Here is a 14,968-nt window from a genome sequence, read left to right on the forward strand (position 1 = left end):
TTAAGTTAAGGAAAAGGTCGTGAGTGGGCTTACGTTTCCATGTCACGCGGGACAACAACGGGACGGTTGGGTTTAGGAAAAGAAGAACGGACGGTTGGGTTTAGGAAAAGAAGAACGGGACAGTTGGGTTTTGGAAAAAAAATAACGGGACGCGGGACAACAACGCAACGGTTGGGTTCAGTAAAAGAAGAACGGGTCGGTTGGGTTTAGTAAAAGAAGAAAGCGACTGTTGGGTTTAGGAAACTTGACACGCAGAACACGATCCCCGGTCTCCTGGGTGAAAGTCCTGTGTTGTTTGACCCATCCACCACCGCAACCAACCTCCCTATGCAGATTTTCGGCCTTTCATACTACTCGCTACCGTAGTTGCTCTTAATGAATCGTGCTGTGATCACGAAAGATGCTTCCCATTGAAATACATTAGTTTAAAAAAATGTGCTGACCAGGAAACTGAAAAGTTGAGCAAAATACAAAAATTAGCTAAGCTATTAAGATGGTGTGCTTTTGATAGCGATTTCCCTCCTAACTTAAGTGATGAAAGATTTAAGACATGGGCAAAGAATGGGGTCACTGCTTACTGTACTCTCTTACAAAAGGGATCTCTGAAGAATATGGTCTTGAACAGCAAGACTTCTACAGGTTCCTCCAGATGAGACATTGTTTTGACACACTTAAGAAAAATGTAGATATGGCAAATTTAGAGAGTGACTTAATGAAAATCTTCATATCTGCTTACAACTCTGAGTCTAACTCTAAAACCATATCCAAGATATACAACTGCTTCTCACAAAGAAAATCACAGGAGTCACTGTATATTAAGGAAAAATGGGATAGTGAGAGTAATTATGTTGTCTCTCAAGAGGATTGGTACAATATTTGCCAAACACAATGGAAAACCACTAGTTCTTTTTGCTAGAGGGAATTCTGCATGGAAGAACCTTGTACGTTCCTTCATAACACCCCAACAAAAGCGACACTGCACTGCTGACTTAAACTGTTGGAGACTATGCCACACAGATCACTACAGTGCAAATCACTATCACATATTTTGGTCTTGCCCAGTGCTAGTTCCTTACTAGAGAAGTATCCACCAGGTTCTCCTGGAGGTTCTCCGTATCACTATTCCCTTCAGATTTGACATTCTATACCTGGGTAACTTTCCAAAAGTGATGAATGCTAAAGACAAGAAGCTTACGTCCATCTTACTAGCTGCAGGTAGAAAGGCCATAACCCGTAAATGGTTGAAGCAACAGGCCCCTTTGATCAATGACTGGATAGACATAGTTTATGACATATACAAAATGGAGAGATTGACATATTATCTCAAACTTCGGCAAGAAGATTTTGCCAGCTTATGGTCTAAGTGGACCGAATACATTGCTCCCAGAAGAGTAGACTTTATATAATGTATACTATATGCATTTAATTCAAGTACACACATTCCTCCCAGTTCTATAATGTATATAGTTCTGTTTGTGGTACCAGACAGACCTTTTATTGAAGATTATGCACAAGTTATCAAAAGACAGGCAAGTGTTTTGTTTGTTTGTTTGTCTTTTATTTTTATTATCTACATGTGAAATCCATGAGAAATGTGACGAGTAATAACCCGGAGGTTGGCCAGATGCTCTTTGATATTACTGATGTGGATTCTATTGCTTGTCTATCTAATTTTTGTGAATATGTCCTTAAATTGTGTATTTGTTGCCTACTTTTGAGAGGGTAGGGGTGTTGGGAACAATGAAAGATGTATTTCCATAATGCTCTGGATACCATTAATAATAAAAAAAATAAAAATCACAAAAAAAGGAGATAAACGTCAATCAATAGATTAAATTACGTGACCATTTCACAAACTTCCGAGAGACTGGGCTGTATAATGACTCCTTTATAAAAAAGAAAGAAAAGAAAAAATAAAATGTAATTAAAAACAATTAGTAAACTCGTTACCAAAAACTAAATAATTTATTAATTCAACATAAACACTCCAGTAACGTAGTTGCTTGCTTGTCATTACAACTTGTCAAAAAAACCTTATTTAATGCATTTTTTTTAAATCACTATCAATCTGCACTCATTGAAATCAGTGACAAGAGGCATATTGTGATCATGTGATGTCTTTTTAAATGAACTTGATAGCTCCTATAATTACAGTCCATATCTCTCTCCACTTTTGTTTAAACTGAATCACGCAGAAGCAATAGTGACAGACATTTAAAGCTGTGACTGACTAAAGTATAACGCTGCCATCTAGTGACGAAGCTATGGTGTTACAAACATGAAATCAGTTATTTAAGCAGGAGTTAGTAGTAGTAGCAGTAGTGTTGTCCACGGTCATGTAAATGTCTGCAGTTGACTGTTCTGTGTGGCAGTACAATAAACTTTCAAAAATGATTTCAAAATGTATTGTAACTCAGACTCATCCAAGAAACAAATACCATAATTGCTTTAATCTAAAGTATTTTCCTCAGTTGCACTGGCTTATTTTATCATTTTGTTGTCATTTGAATTTTCACAAGAGAAGGTTTGGTTCAAGCTCTCAGGAAAGGGAATCATCTTAAATAAATAACTGACAGTGTCTCTTACTGCAATCTAGGGCTGCTCGATTATGGAAAAAAATATAATCACGATTATTTCGGTCAATAATGAAATCACGATAATTTAACACGATTACTCATTGACTTCTGGAAAGATGTTGCAATTATTGAACAAAAAAAAAGTGGAAAAGGTTAAAGGTCCCATGACATGGTGCTTTTTGGATGCTTTTATATAGACCTTAGTGGTCCCCTAATACTGTATCTGAAGTCTCTTTTATATAGGCCTTAGTGGTCCCCTAATACTGTATCTTGATCAAATGCCACTTTGCTCGTTTGAAAGCCATGATGTCTCTCTCTCTCTCTCTCTCTCTCTGGGCGGGCAAAGCAGAGAAAGGGGAGGTAACCTTGCTCCTTATGACCTCATAAGGAGCAAGATTCCAGATCGGCCCATCTGAGCTTTCATTTTCTCAAAGGCAGAGCAGGATACCCAGGGCTCGGTTTACACCTATCACCATTTCTAGCCACTGGGGGACCATAGGCAGGCTGGGGGAACTCATATTAATGTTAAAAAAAAAACTCATAAAGTGAAATTTTCATGCCATGGGACCTTTAAATAAATCAACAGTGAAAAAATACATACAACTGTGAAATTTGCCTTAATACTTTTCCTATTTAAACTTTATTTTTTCATTCTGAGCAAAAGAGAAAATTAGAGTTTACTTGCAAAACATAATGAGCTAAATAATTGTTTTTCTCGATTATTCTGTTTTTGTGATCATTGGGAGCTGAAATCATAATCACGATTACATTTTGATTAATTGCACAGCTACAAATTAATCACAAACAAAAAATTTATTTTGTAATAATGATTTCCAGCTGCATATTATTCACATTATCATTATGCAGGCACAAATAAAACTAATCAAACCAATCCAATCCTGACACTGTGTGATTTCTTTCTCAGTCTGGATATTTCTGTTTGTCTTCACCGCATTAAGTGATATAGACCAGAGTCACATTAATCACCAACAGGCAGCAGATGAAAGGGCATTTTTCTATGTTTCCACACACTGAACTCAAACAGCAGATTACAATACGTTGAGTTTTAGGCCTCCCAGCCTTGAAAACAGCTTCAGGCACTATAGTGACCTCCCTCGCTGACTCCCTCTGAAACAACTTCAAATTAGCCCCGTTCTTTCATGTCACACCATCAAAATTATTAGCACACATACTGCAGCAGCGGTGGGAGTTGTAAACTAAAAAGGTGCGTGTTGGCCATTTCAAGAAAATGTCTCTCATCTATTTGTTGGTTCGTTTTATTCTCAACAGAAACACATGGGTGTTAACTTTGAACATTGTTTTTATGCTTCGAATGTGATGAACTTTACAACTTGGCCTGTTTACTGTCTGTGGGACACATTATATTTTTGATATAATAAATTAAACGTTGCCAAAAGCGGGCCCTGTTTCCAAGGATGTGATATAATTATATTATGTGTCATAATACAGGATAATGTTACAGTGTTATAAACCTCATGATGAATTCACACAACCTAAAGCCTGAAAGTAAACATTCAATACGGATATTTAAATATAGCATCAATAAATCTCATTACAATTTGTCTGCCTCGTTGTTATGCGTTTTTTCGTTGTTGTTTTTTCATCCAAAAGCAAACGTTTCGAAAATAATTTTCAAAATAAAATAGTGTCTCTTGAGAACACAACTGACAGAATTAGTCCCTAAAAATGAGTAAAACAGATATAAGTTGATAAAAATGTAAGTAAACTGCGCTAAGATGGAGAACAGAATTACATGGGGTCTAGTTACCAAAAGAGCATGTGCGGAAATATGTTGTCCTGTAGCGGTGAGGTTCGAGGATGAGTGTTTATTTACAAAGTCAATATAAGCGATTTCATCAAAAAATACCGTTTTGCCGACTGTGTCAACATCCCACCTCTTTCTAAGCTATTTCTAAGTGGCGTTTTCTTTTTTTTTCTTTTTTAAATAAGTTTTAAAAAGGTATTCGGTTTCTGTTTATCAGCTATTTTAACGGTTTCCATTTCAGGCAATCAGAACCGCCGTCTGTTTAAAACGTCTTCAGCCTACTCTGGATGAGTTTATCAAAAGACTCGAATAAATAAAGTAGGGCCTATGATATTAGGTGTAACTGTATTAACTGTGGGAGTCAAATCAGAGCAACTTTACCTTAAGTGGGAACCCTAGGCCTATACGTAGTCTTCAGCGGGCTGTAATATTATACCGGGCTGCTGTATCCTGATGTAGGCCTGGCCTTTATAACTGACTTCAGCTCAACTTCACTTCACATTTTAACTGAGGTTTGGTTTGGGTTTGTAGGTGGACCTACTGGCGGGTTAGTGACTGCAGTTAAAAGGTTAAATTAATAAATCCTTAAAAGATCAAAAGTTGTAGCACTACAGGGCTACTAATAAAAACAAATAAAAAAAATGAATATTCTACTTTGCTCAACATATCGATTCAATGTTTTTTTTTTAAGGCGGGGGTGTTTAGATTAAGAGTAAATCAAATAGTCCTAGATGTTATTCCCGACAGTCTAACGCAGCAGCAGCTTTGGTCCTAAAATAAAAAATAAAATAAAAACTTACACAACAGGCCTTTTAAATTAGCTCTAGTCTGCATTCTCTCTCTCCATAAAAAAAACTCGGTTAGTTTGTTGAGTTTAATGGCCATACTTTAGAGTATCAGCCATCTGACCGTAATTGCACATAGCCTATAGGCTAGGCCTATTTTGGGTCGTGTAAATATTCTATAATTCTAAATGTATCAGAGTAGCCAAATATGTCGGCTTCCACCATTTTACACTGGAAGCTTTCTACATTTTACGCCCTCAACGTAACTGCAAGTGTGTCACGGATAAGGATTTCAATAAAAAAGATGCTTTTACTGACCAACACGTAATAGGCCTACAGCGATTTCAAACATCCCCGTCCCCTTGTCAGATCGCAGTTGCGGGTTGGACTCCCGGGACAGGCCAGCAGCATTAAGTAAGCGGAGGACTTGCGTGACAAGAGGAGGGAAAACACGACTGTGGAAATCCGTCCTTCAGGCAGACATTAAAGTGGACTCTTTCATCTTTCCTGCCGCTTCTGGGTTTTCTTGCCCTGTCCCTTTGCATGTATGTTTAATCATATCAGATGGTCCTCACACTTTGAAGAGACTGTACATGGCTCGACCCCCAATTCTAATGAATGGGAAGAGGAAAAGATGAAGAGGAAAAAGGACATTTTTGTTACCTATTGTCCTCGGGGGAAAGATAGAAAACATAAGAAAAAAAAGGTGAATTTATAACCTATAGGTTTCCTATAGGTCTAAACAATCAGAAATGTTATCAATACATTTTTTTAGACACATCTAATTTACTTTGGCCCTGTAAATACAGAATTCTACTCACACAAGTTAGCTTAATGTAAGTAAGTAAGTAATAGTAAAGACAGACCATGCAATCTCTTTCGGTAGATTTATATGTTGGTAAAATGTTATTGCATTGAGGAATTATCATTTCAAGGAGAAAATAATAACAAGTTTTAGAAGTTGATGATAATAAACTGCATCTGTGAACTGAATATGATCAACATTTGACAATTTAACTTTCCCCAGTGAGTGCGATTTAGCAGTATAGGAGGAAGCCCACAGGCAGGACTCAGCTCTAATAGCCTGTGTGTTCAGCTATCCTTCAGGAGCATGATTTATTGAAAATATGGACCCTGTGTATAAGCTAATATGACAGAAGTGCTTTGACCTCGGGGGGGCAGTGCACTCTCCACGGAAGTCAGCTGCTACCTTGAGTGTACTTCTTTCTCACGCGATTCCTCTGCTTGAGCTCAATGTCCATCTTTTTCTGCAGATTTATTTAAGTTTGCATGTAGAAACGATCTGAACCTCTGGGTCAGATAGAGTGTGCTGGAGGACACCGAAGGAAGTCATACGGCAAAAGGAAAGGCTCTATTATTAGGCATCTGCCTGCCTTTATAAAGAAAAAGTTTTAAAAGCCTTTATAAGTTTGAGCAATAAGCTTTTCTTGTGTTGTTATGTAGCTGAAATTATCCCAAGAATCAAGTGCTTCGTTAACATTTGACCCCAGTTCCTGGCACAGCTCAAGACATTAATGGAATTACAGGGAAGCTGATGTTTTCTCATTGATCTGATGTCCCATAAGCCCTGGTATTTGTGCTGGGCCTGTAATCCATCAGAAGTGCTCCTTCGTTCCCACCCCACACTCACAGGGATAAAACATGTTTCCTGTGTAGGTATATAGTACCTACTGGCGGCTGCACTTATCTCATGTGATTAACCTTGATCACTTTAACATGCATGGGAAAGAGCCAGTGGTTGATGAATCCCTCGGTGTTCAAGGCACTAAACAAGAGCATGCAAATGATGCAAAACCTTATTTCTTCCTTTTAAAAACGTGTTATAATGGGTATATTTTTCTGAAGGATTTTGGCTTTTTAAAAAAAAAAGGAGAAAATGTCTTGCTCTACTCTTTCAGACACAAAGAAAGGGGTGGGGATGTGTGGCATTAGGCCATAATGTGGTTAAAATATCAAGCCTTTTCCTCCTTTGTGCTGAGCTGACAAGCTGGCTCTAACAGGGGTTAATTTGCTGTTCAAGGGTTAAACAAACAGGCCTTCATAGTTTATTCCAGCCAAGACTCTAATGGGGTTTCTTTAAAGGCTTCAGAGATCAAATTTAACCTAAAAAAAACTAAAAACAACAAGGTTATTATTTTTGTTACCAGGCTTTTATGCGAGGCTGCAGATGCTTTCGCAATAAACCAAACCGCTCCCAGAATGCCTTTTGGTTTGTCCCAATGAGTTGGGCTCCGGGTGCAGTAAGGTGAGGGCTAATAGGGATTAAGCAGGAAAAGTATGTGTCAGTTTCGATGCTTGTAATCTGAAATGTTCTTTTTGGAGTTTCTGAGCAGGTATAAAAACGCAGATTAAGAAGCATTTCTGATAAGTGACAGCGGGAGCCCGGAGGTCTGTTTTCATGCAGGGTCTTACGCTGACCTATTTGACACAAACTGCCAGGGAAACCGCGTGTTTAAAATCTCATCTGATGGAAATGAGTTCAGCAATTTTGAGTAAGAAAAAAAAAAAAAAAAAAAAAAAGGGACTGCTGGTGAAATAAAACAACAAAGACGGCGAGCAGGAGTTGCAGGAGAGCTGAAAAACAGATTCATCAATAGCTCCACGCTTGATGTGGCACAAAGGGCCTTCTGGTTGACTGGCTCTGTTTAGGCCGACCTAAGATGTCTGGACCTTTCTGACCTCATATACACTATTGCTTTGTAGGCCATGGCTTCAACCTCAACAGCTTGCACCGCCACAGTGGCCCATTATAGTGCCAGTAATGATGTGGAGGATTCCCCAGCAGCAGACTATTAAAACATTGATTCTCATCCTGCAGCAAGACAAACATGTACACTGTTAATGATACTGGATTAGGATCAGATATGGATTAGATTCATCATGCTTTTGTTTGGGATGAGCGGTCGTCAGATAATCAAAGTAATCAGCGAGAAGGACTGTGACGAGATATTCTGCCCTGTACTTCTTCTCTGGGAGGACTGTGGCTTTTAAAACAACTATTCAATTAGAGCTAATGTTTAATTCATAATTTGATCTTGTTCAAAGAGTAAAGTAGCTTTACATAGTTTATAAAATACGCATATTATTAGCTACCCAGTATGTAAAATAGTTAAAATACCTTGCAACTCAATTAGCTAACATTAAAATGCTGCTTACATGTCAATGCATTAGTAATGATAATTGTTTCATACATAATTGGATAATATATTCACTCTGACTTATGAGTGCTTTTACTTTTGATACTTTAGGTGCATTTTGCTGATAAAATCTTTGTACTCTTGTTGAATCAATTGTAAAGGGAATATTTTGACATTGTGCTATTGCTACTTTTACTAGTAGATAAGTAACACAAGTAAAATGATTTAATCTCTACTTCCACTACTGCCAAAACAAGTCAAATCATCCTCAGTAAAAATGCATATGAATCTTATCTCACCGATAAGTACTAGAAAAGAGTTCTAATCCTGAGTGTTCATGTAGCAAGAAATGTAGAGGTTAGACTTTTTCATTGTGTCATATGTACCTTGCAGTGCGAGCATTAATTAGAGACCCTGAACATGCCTTTGTGCAATGCTTCCCAATGAGGCCAGACAGGGAAGGAAGTGTTGGGTTATTGTGGCATGCGATCGGACACAAAAACATGTCCGCCTGAATTATTGTTGGGGAAAGACTGTTGGACAAAAACAGCAGAAAGCTAAATTCCCCATCATTCTGCATCTTTTTAAATACCCAGACACCTCAGCTGCATGCAAGCCACTTTTCTTTTTGTCCTTCAAAACAGCTCCGCTGACCAATGACATAATATTCCACTTAAGCCAGATAGAAAGAACAAGGTCAAATTACTGTGCACTTAGAAAACAAAACTGCACATCAGTAAAAAAAACTTAAATAAAAAAAAAAAAAACCTGCACATCAGTAAAAAAACAAAACTAAAAACTGCATATCAGTAAAAAAACAACAAAAAAAACAACAAAAAAACAGAAAGAACTGAACTTCATCAAAGACCAATTGTACAACCAGATATCAAATCATTTGGACTTATTTTCGAAAAGCGTCTAATACTGAATAAAAAAAAGGAGCCAACATGGCTGGAAATCACATCTGGACAATCTTAACCCAGTGGTTTCCAACCTGGGGGCCGGGATCACCCAGGGGGATTATAAAATCAATCTAGTGTTTTCATGCAAAGATAGGAAAAAAGAAGAAAAGTTGTATTTCTGCTATATACAGAAGCCCATTTACTTTCCTCAGGCTTTTCTCTCTAATCTTCTTTTTCTTTTTAAATATCGGAAAGTTGGAGATCTTATAGCCTCTAAAGAATAATTAAAAAGAAAAACATTCTGAGAAGAAATCACAACTGCTCACAGACATTTAACCTGTGACGAGGGGTTGTAAATGGACACTGCTTCGTTTTAAAAGGTCGTAAAAAACTATATTCTACTATATTCTCCATCAGCTTCTCACTGTGTGATAACTCCCACACAAACGCACCATTTTACACAAAAGTTATAACAGTTTGGGTTATTTTACATGAGAGATCAACACATTTACTTGTGTCTCTGTGCTTTTTGTCACTGGGTTGGAGTGGGCGGGGCTTCATTTAGGGCAAAATGTTATGTCACATACTTCCGTGCACCAATCAGGACTCGGCAAGATTTGAATCAGAATCTGACACAGTTGGAGGATGTTTGGATACTGTCAATCGAATCTGACAAAAAAAATCACAGCCACACAGTCCTGATGTAGCAGATTAGATGATTTCTGAGTGTTTAGACGCTTAATAAATAATACTAAAGATGTTTTTCTTACTTAATTATTCGTATAGTTATGAATATCTAATATTTTTTAGAAATGACATTTGAAGCAATGTTTTCAGAGGCTCTAAGAAGGGGTCATAAACAACAAAAAAAGGTTGGAAACCATTGTCTTAAAAACTTTGCTGTTAATAGAAAAGATAGTGTGTTTTTTTATCCTGTCTGTACATTTTCTTTCAACTTTAACTGCTGGAGTGTTTTCATTTTAAACCAAATTCTTCTTTCAACTTTAACCAAAAAGCAGCCTCAATTAACAGTTTATGCTAAACATTTTCCACAACCCTCCACTCAAAACCCCTCTTAATAATTACGTCTATCAGCTTTTACTACGCACCATACAGCATGTATACTGCAGGCTACATAGTGACCAAATAATGAATAAAGCTTGTTGAATAATGAGTTTTAATCACTTTTACAAATCCTCTTGTAATTTGGGAATTCATGTAAAAATATCCGTGGAGGTGTAACACCCGAACCACAATCCAGAGTATTAGGCTGATAGGCTATTACTTGCAAAAGAGGCTTGAATAAAGTCAATTTAGTGGCACAGTGGAGAACAATTGTGAGCAATTCATCTGAGAAAACAAACGGTTTGTTGTTCTCTGCCTCTCTTCACTGATGGCTGGTCAGCTGTGCAGGGATTTCATACACTGACAGATTACCGCTCTGTTCACTTTCCACTTTTAGGATTCTAACTAATAACTAATCATTTTGGCAGTATTGTGAGATGTTCCCTTTGCAAAAAAAAGGAGTTAAAACAAGTTTGATGCACTAAAAGGTTGATCAACATGTATAGCCTGAAAATCTGCAGCCTGGAATGTTCTGAGCATTTGTTCAAGGCTACTTACAGATGAAAGTAAGCTTTTCATAGTGTTTGAATCCTATTACAACTCCAAACACGGTGGTGTTTCACTCCACCGTTCACAGCTTCCAAGCTGACTAAACTTTTTCCACCTTCAGAATTAATTACCTCATGTTAAGCTGGAACACACTCGGTCCATCTACGGACATTCAGGGTGGCAGAGGCTCTTTCCAAGAAAGGAAAAAAGGCATTTATTCTTCATGGATAAGCTACACTTGAGCGTTTATATTAGGCTTTATAAAGATTTCCCTACCATGGTGAAATACCTCGGCCTGCCAATCACTGTGAAAGTGAGACAGTATTCTGAGGCCTGTGGGGGGGCTACACTTCACTGGTTGGTCCTTTAAGCCTGCTGGAGGGAGGAATAACATGATCCCGGTTCCAAAAGCAAGATGATGTTAGCACTGTTGATGCCTGCAGGTTTGTTGTGGTTAATTTGGAAATACAGGTTTGCAAACAAACATCTCACACATAAAAATGTATTATTTTGGCAACTATGTACTGTATGTATGCTTTTTTTTTTTTTTTTTTTACAGGAGAATGTCTTCATGCAAGTGATAAACCATTCCAAAATGTGTTTTGCTTATTGTTACGTCCTTCACTGTGCAGAGTTTTAACACTAGAAGACCGTTCCTCGTCTGCTGAGGAAAGCTTCTCTGTGTCTTAAATCTGACTGGTAGATGTTTATGAGCATCATTTGGGACATCACAACTAGTTTCGAAGCCAATCATGGTCCAATATACAACTCAAACACAACTGTGGTGTGGAAACGTAAAGTCTCCAGTGCACATAAACTGAGAATGGACTTTTTAGTGTATTATAGGAGGCCTCTTGTGTGTTGCAGTTAATAGTTGCATATTCATAGATTCTGGATTGTTTTCATGGAGCAAAAAGGAGTAGATGAAATTAAAATTGAAAAAGTTAATTTGTGTGGAAAAACCATATCCGGCAAATTATTTAGTATTTTTTTTTACATTATAAAAAATAGCTTCAATGGATCTTTAAGAAATGTAATTAATTAGAACAAATGGAAGACTTATAGCAAGAGGCAGACCACATGCTCACCTACAGTGGATGTATAGACCCTTAGATAACTAACTAATCATTTTAAATGATACAAATAGAACAACTTTGGCATATAGAATCAGTGGCGTCCAACCATTATTCGCCAATGGTTTCAGCAGTTGCTCTTTTTTTTACTCCAAATGTCACAGAAAAACTAATTTGAGTTTTCTGCAATTTCTTATGTAATAATAATACATGTTGAGTACAATCAAGTCTATTTCAGTTTCATGATTTAATACTCTTTAATATATTTTCTACAGCTCTTTTACACCATTTTTGTATTTGTCTTCATCAACTGAGCAGAAGAAATAAAGAATTGACGTGTTTTCTTTATCACCTCGTTTTAGTTCTATTTTCAATACGATTGAAGTGTTCTCTATAATGGAAAGGCAAAGTAGCTTCCATGACCAAAAAACACTTTTATTAAGATTATAACCAAGCATATTGATGATTAATCCTGCAAAAGCAGCTGTATTAAAAACATGGATTCTAATTATTTTGTGGCTATAAATAAGAACTGAGAGAATAAGAGATTTAAAGTGTGCATAGTAAATGTAAAGTGTGCATGGACAGATTTAACCATTAGGCGGTACTGTGCCATTCTTCATGAAGCTTTTTCCATCTCCAGCCCTGAGGACAACACTGTATCTCTGCTTTGGTTTGCTCCCTAATTGACCTAAATACAGCGTCTACAGTCCCTCCAGGCAGACTATCACACAGTCTACATGAGAGGCTCCGAAGAACGAGACAGTCTCGGTTTTTTTTGCTGGAGTAATTCCTCGTCTCTTCCAGACGAAATTTCTGTCTGGGTCTCTTACAGCGGAGGCTTGAGCTCTTGTTGCTCTAAAGGATTGCGTCGGGATGGTTCACGCGGAGCGGAAGACACTCCTGGCTGGAAATAAGACACGTTCCCGGGAATGATTTTATAAAATCTAAATCTGGGATTTAAAAAAAAAAAAGCTGCCTGGGGAAGGAAGGACAGAAAAAAGTAAACATGCTTGACAAAAACGCGCCGAGACCGAAGCTGGGTCCTCCGTCGAGAGGTTCGTCTTTTTACATTGAGAATTTGCTGCGGACTGCATACAGAGGGGCTTCAGCTGAGGAGCGGGTGGACACCCCGAGCTTCAAAGTTGCCGTCAGCGGCCCGGTGGTCTGTCCGGGACTGGAAACAAAACGCCTGGACGACAGCAAAGTGCTGAAGTGGAGCGGGACATCACCAAACACAGCGAATGGCACCTCGAGAAGTGAGTGCATCTATCGGGTTGTCTTTATCTTTTAACAAAGAGTACCGGAATAAAAATGATGGGGTTAAATGATTGCTCTCATTTCGTCTGCTAATTCGGGGTAGCCTGCTTGACATGGTTGAATTGTGGTTTAGAATTATTGTGACAACAATTATCTTCAATTTACAAACCAGTGAACGCATTGCAATAGCAATTTCAATCTCATATCATAATATATAACCATTAAAACCTCCGCAATCCGTGCGTAAAAGTCTGAAATGGCCACCCGGACCAGAATGAGGCTACAGCAGTTTTCAGCAGTTTTTCATTTTCACAAAAAAAAAACCTCTCACAAGAGGACATCACACGTGGGCTGTAGAACGTTTTACTGTCCCTTCCTCCGTGCGTAAAACCCCCAAACTAACCAATCATCAGCCTGGCGCGAGCCAACAGTGTTTGGCATCCTCACAACACCATGACTCTCATGCTCCACGTCGACCAGCAGTGGAGATCTGATGCGTATCGATAATGTTGGAAAGGACAGGCAGCATAAATGCGCACATTTGGGGCAAAACGTGAAATATGTGCGAAATGAAGCCTGAACAATGAGTAGGATTTATTATGTTTCCATGTTCCTAGGTCCACAGTACAAGAACGATCACACAGACCCTGCGCCTGCGAGCGACCGGGATTCCCCAACGTTAACAGGACGGGCGGAGGAGAAGGGGGACGATAGTTTGCCGGATGACAGAGAGGAGGAGGACGCGCGCTCCTCCTACAGCTGTGACACAGGTGAGGCCAAAGTACACAGGCTACATCCTACACAAAAAATAGTTCACCTTAAGCTCTGCGGTTTGCACAAGAGTGCATTGTCACCACGCATGCGCTTTCCTCCTGAAACGAATAGTTGTTCCTCTCATCCAAAATGTAAGAATTTGGTTTTGGTGTTTCCAGAACTTTTTAGGTTTGCTTAATTCTTTTTCTTGACAGATTGTGTCAGCAACAAAGGCCCACTTAAGTTTTATATTTAGTTGCAGGGGTGTAGCCAAGAGATCCTGGGTCCAGTGAGTCATTGTGGGTAATATTAATCTGTAAGCTCAATGTTTCAGGTATTTGATTCCCTGAATTGATTATTTTATTAATAAACTATTTCTCAATTGACTTCCTAGAAACTTTTCCACTTTAAACCTGATCACAATATATACTGAAATCGATACAAGAGGATTTTACATATCACCCACCCTCCATTAGCTGCACTGTTAGACTAGTTGTATCCAGTTCCATTTAGTCAAATCTCTCCCGCTTCCTCCTCTCAGGTGACATGAAAGTGGCGCGAAAAAAGAAGACCCGCACCGTGTTCAGCCGGAGTCAGGTGTTCCAGCTCGAGTCCACTTTCGACCTGAAGCGCTACCTGAGCAGCTCGGAGCGAGCCGGGCTGGCCGCCTCGCTGCAGCTCACCGAGACCCAGGTGAAGATCTGGTTTCAAAACCGCAGGAACAAGTGGAAGAGGCAGATCGCTGCAGACATGGAGGCCAGCAGCGCCGCCATCCCGTACGCTGCCCAGAGGGTGGTCAGAGTTCCCGTGTTGTATCGCGAGAATGGCACCTCGCCTGCGACGCTGACCGGCCTGCCTCCAGTGACGCCATCGGTGTTCGGCTTCTCTAATTCTATCAGCTATCCATTGACTTCCCACTTCAGCCATCCGGTGTCGTTCATAACGCCACAGATGACTGGACTGGTGTGACTTTAAGGGCGGAAGGGATGTTAAAGATGCCGCGCATACTTGTGACTGTTTTGACACCAATTGATCAAATAAAGATGCTGCAGAAATATTCA

The 14,968-nt window shown here is 38.9% G+C and overlaps 1 protein-coding gene across 1 annotated transcript; it reads left to right on the forward strand.

Annotated features, from left to right (window-relative positions):
• The first annotated feature begins 12,475 nt into the window (after positions 1–12,475).
• On the forward strand, positions 12,476–14,968 carry LOC120572696 (homeobox protein HMX1-like). The gene is made up of 3 exons (XM_039822056.1): positions 12,476–13,153; positions 13,772–13,924; positions 14,449–14,968. The coding sequence occupies exons 1-3, from the start codon at positions 12,904–12,906 to the stop codon at positions 14,874–14,876; spliced, it is 831 nt and encodes a 276-aa protein (XP_039677990.1). The 5' UTR covers positions 12,476–12,903; the 3' UTR covers positions 14,877–14,968.

This window comes from Perca fluviatilis, chromosome 14 (assembly GCF_010015445.1).
Source record: "Perca fluviatilis chromosome 14, GENO_Pfluv_1.0, whole genome shotgun sequence".
NCBI lineage: Eukaryota > Metazoa > Chordata > Actinopteri > Perciformes > Percidae > Perca > Perca fluviatilis.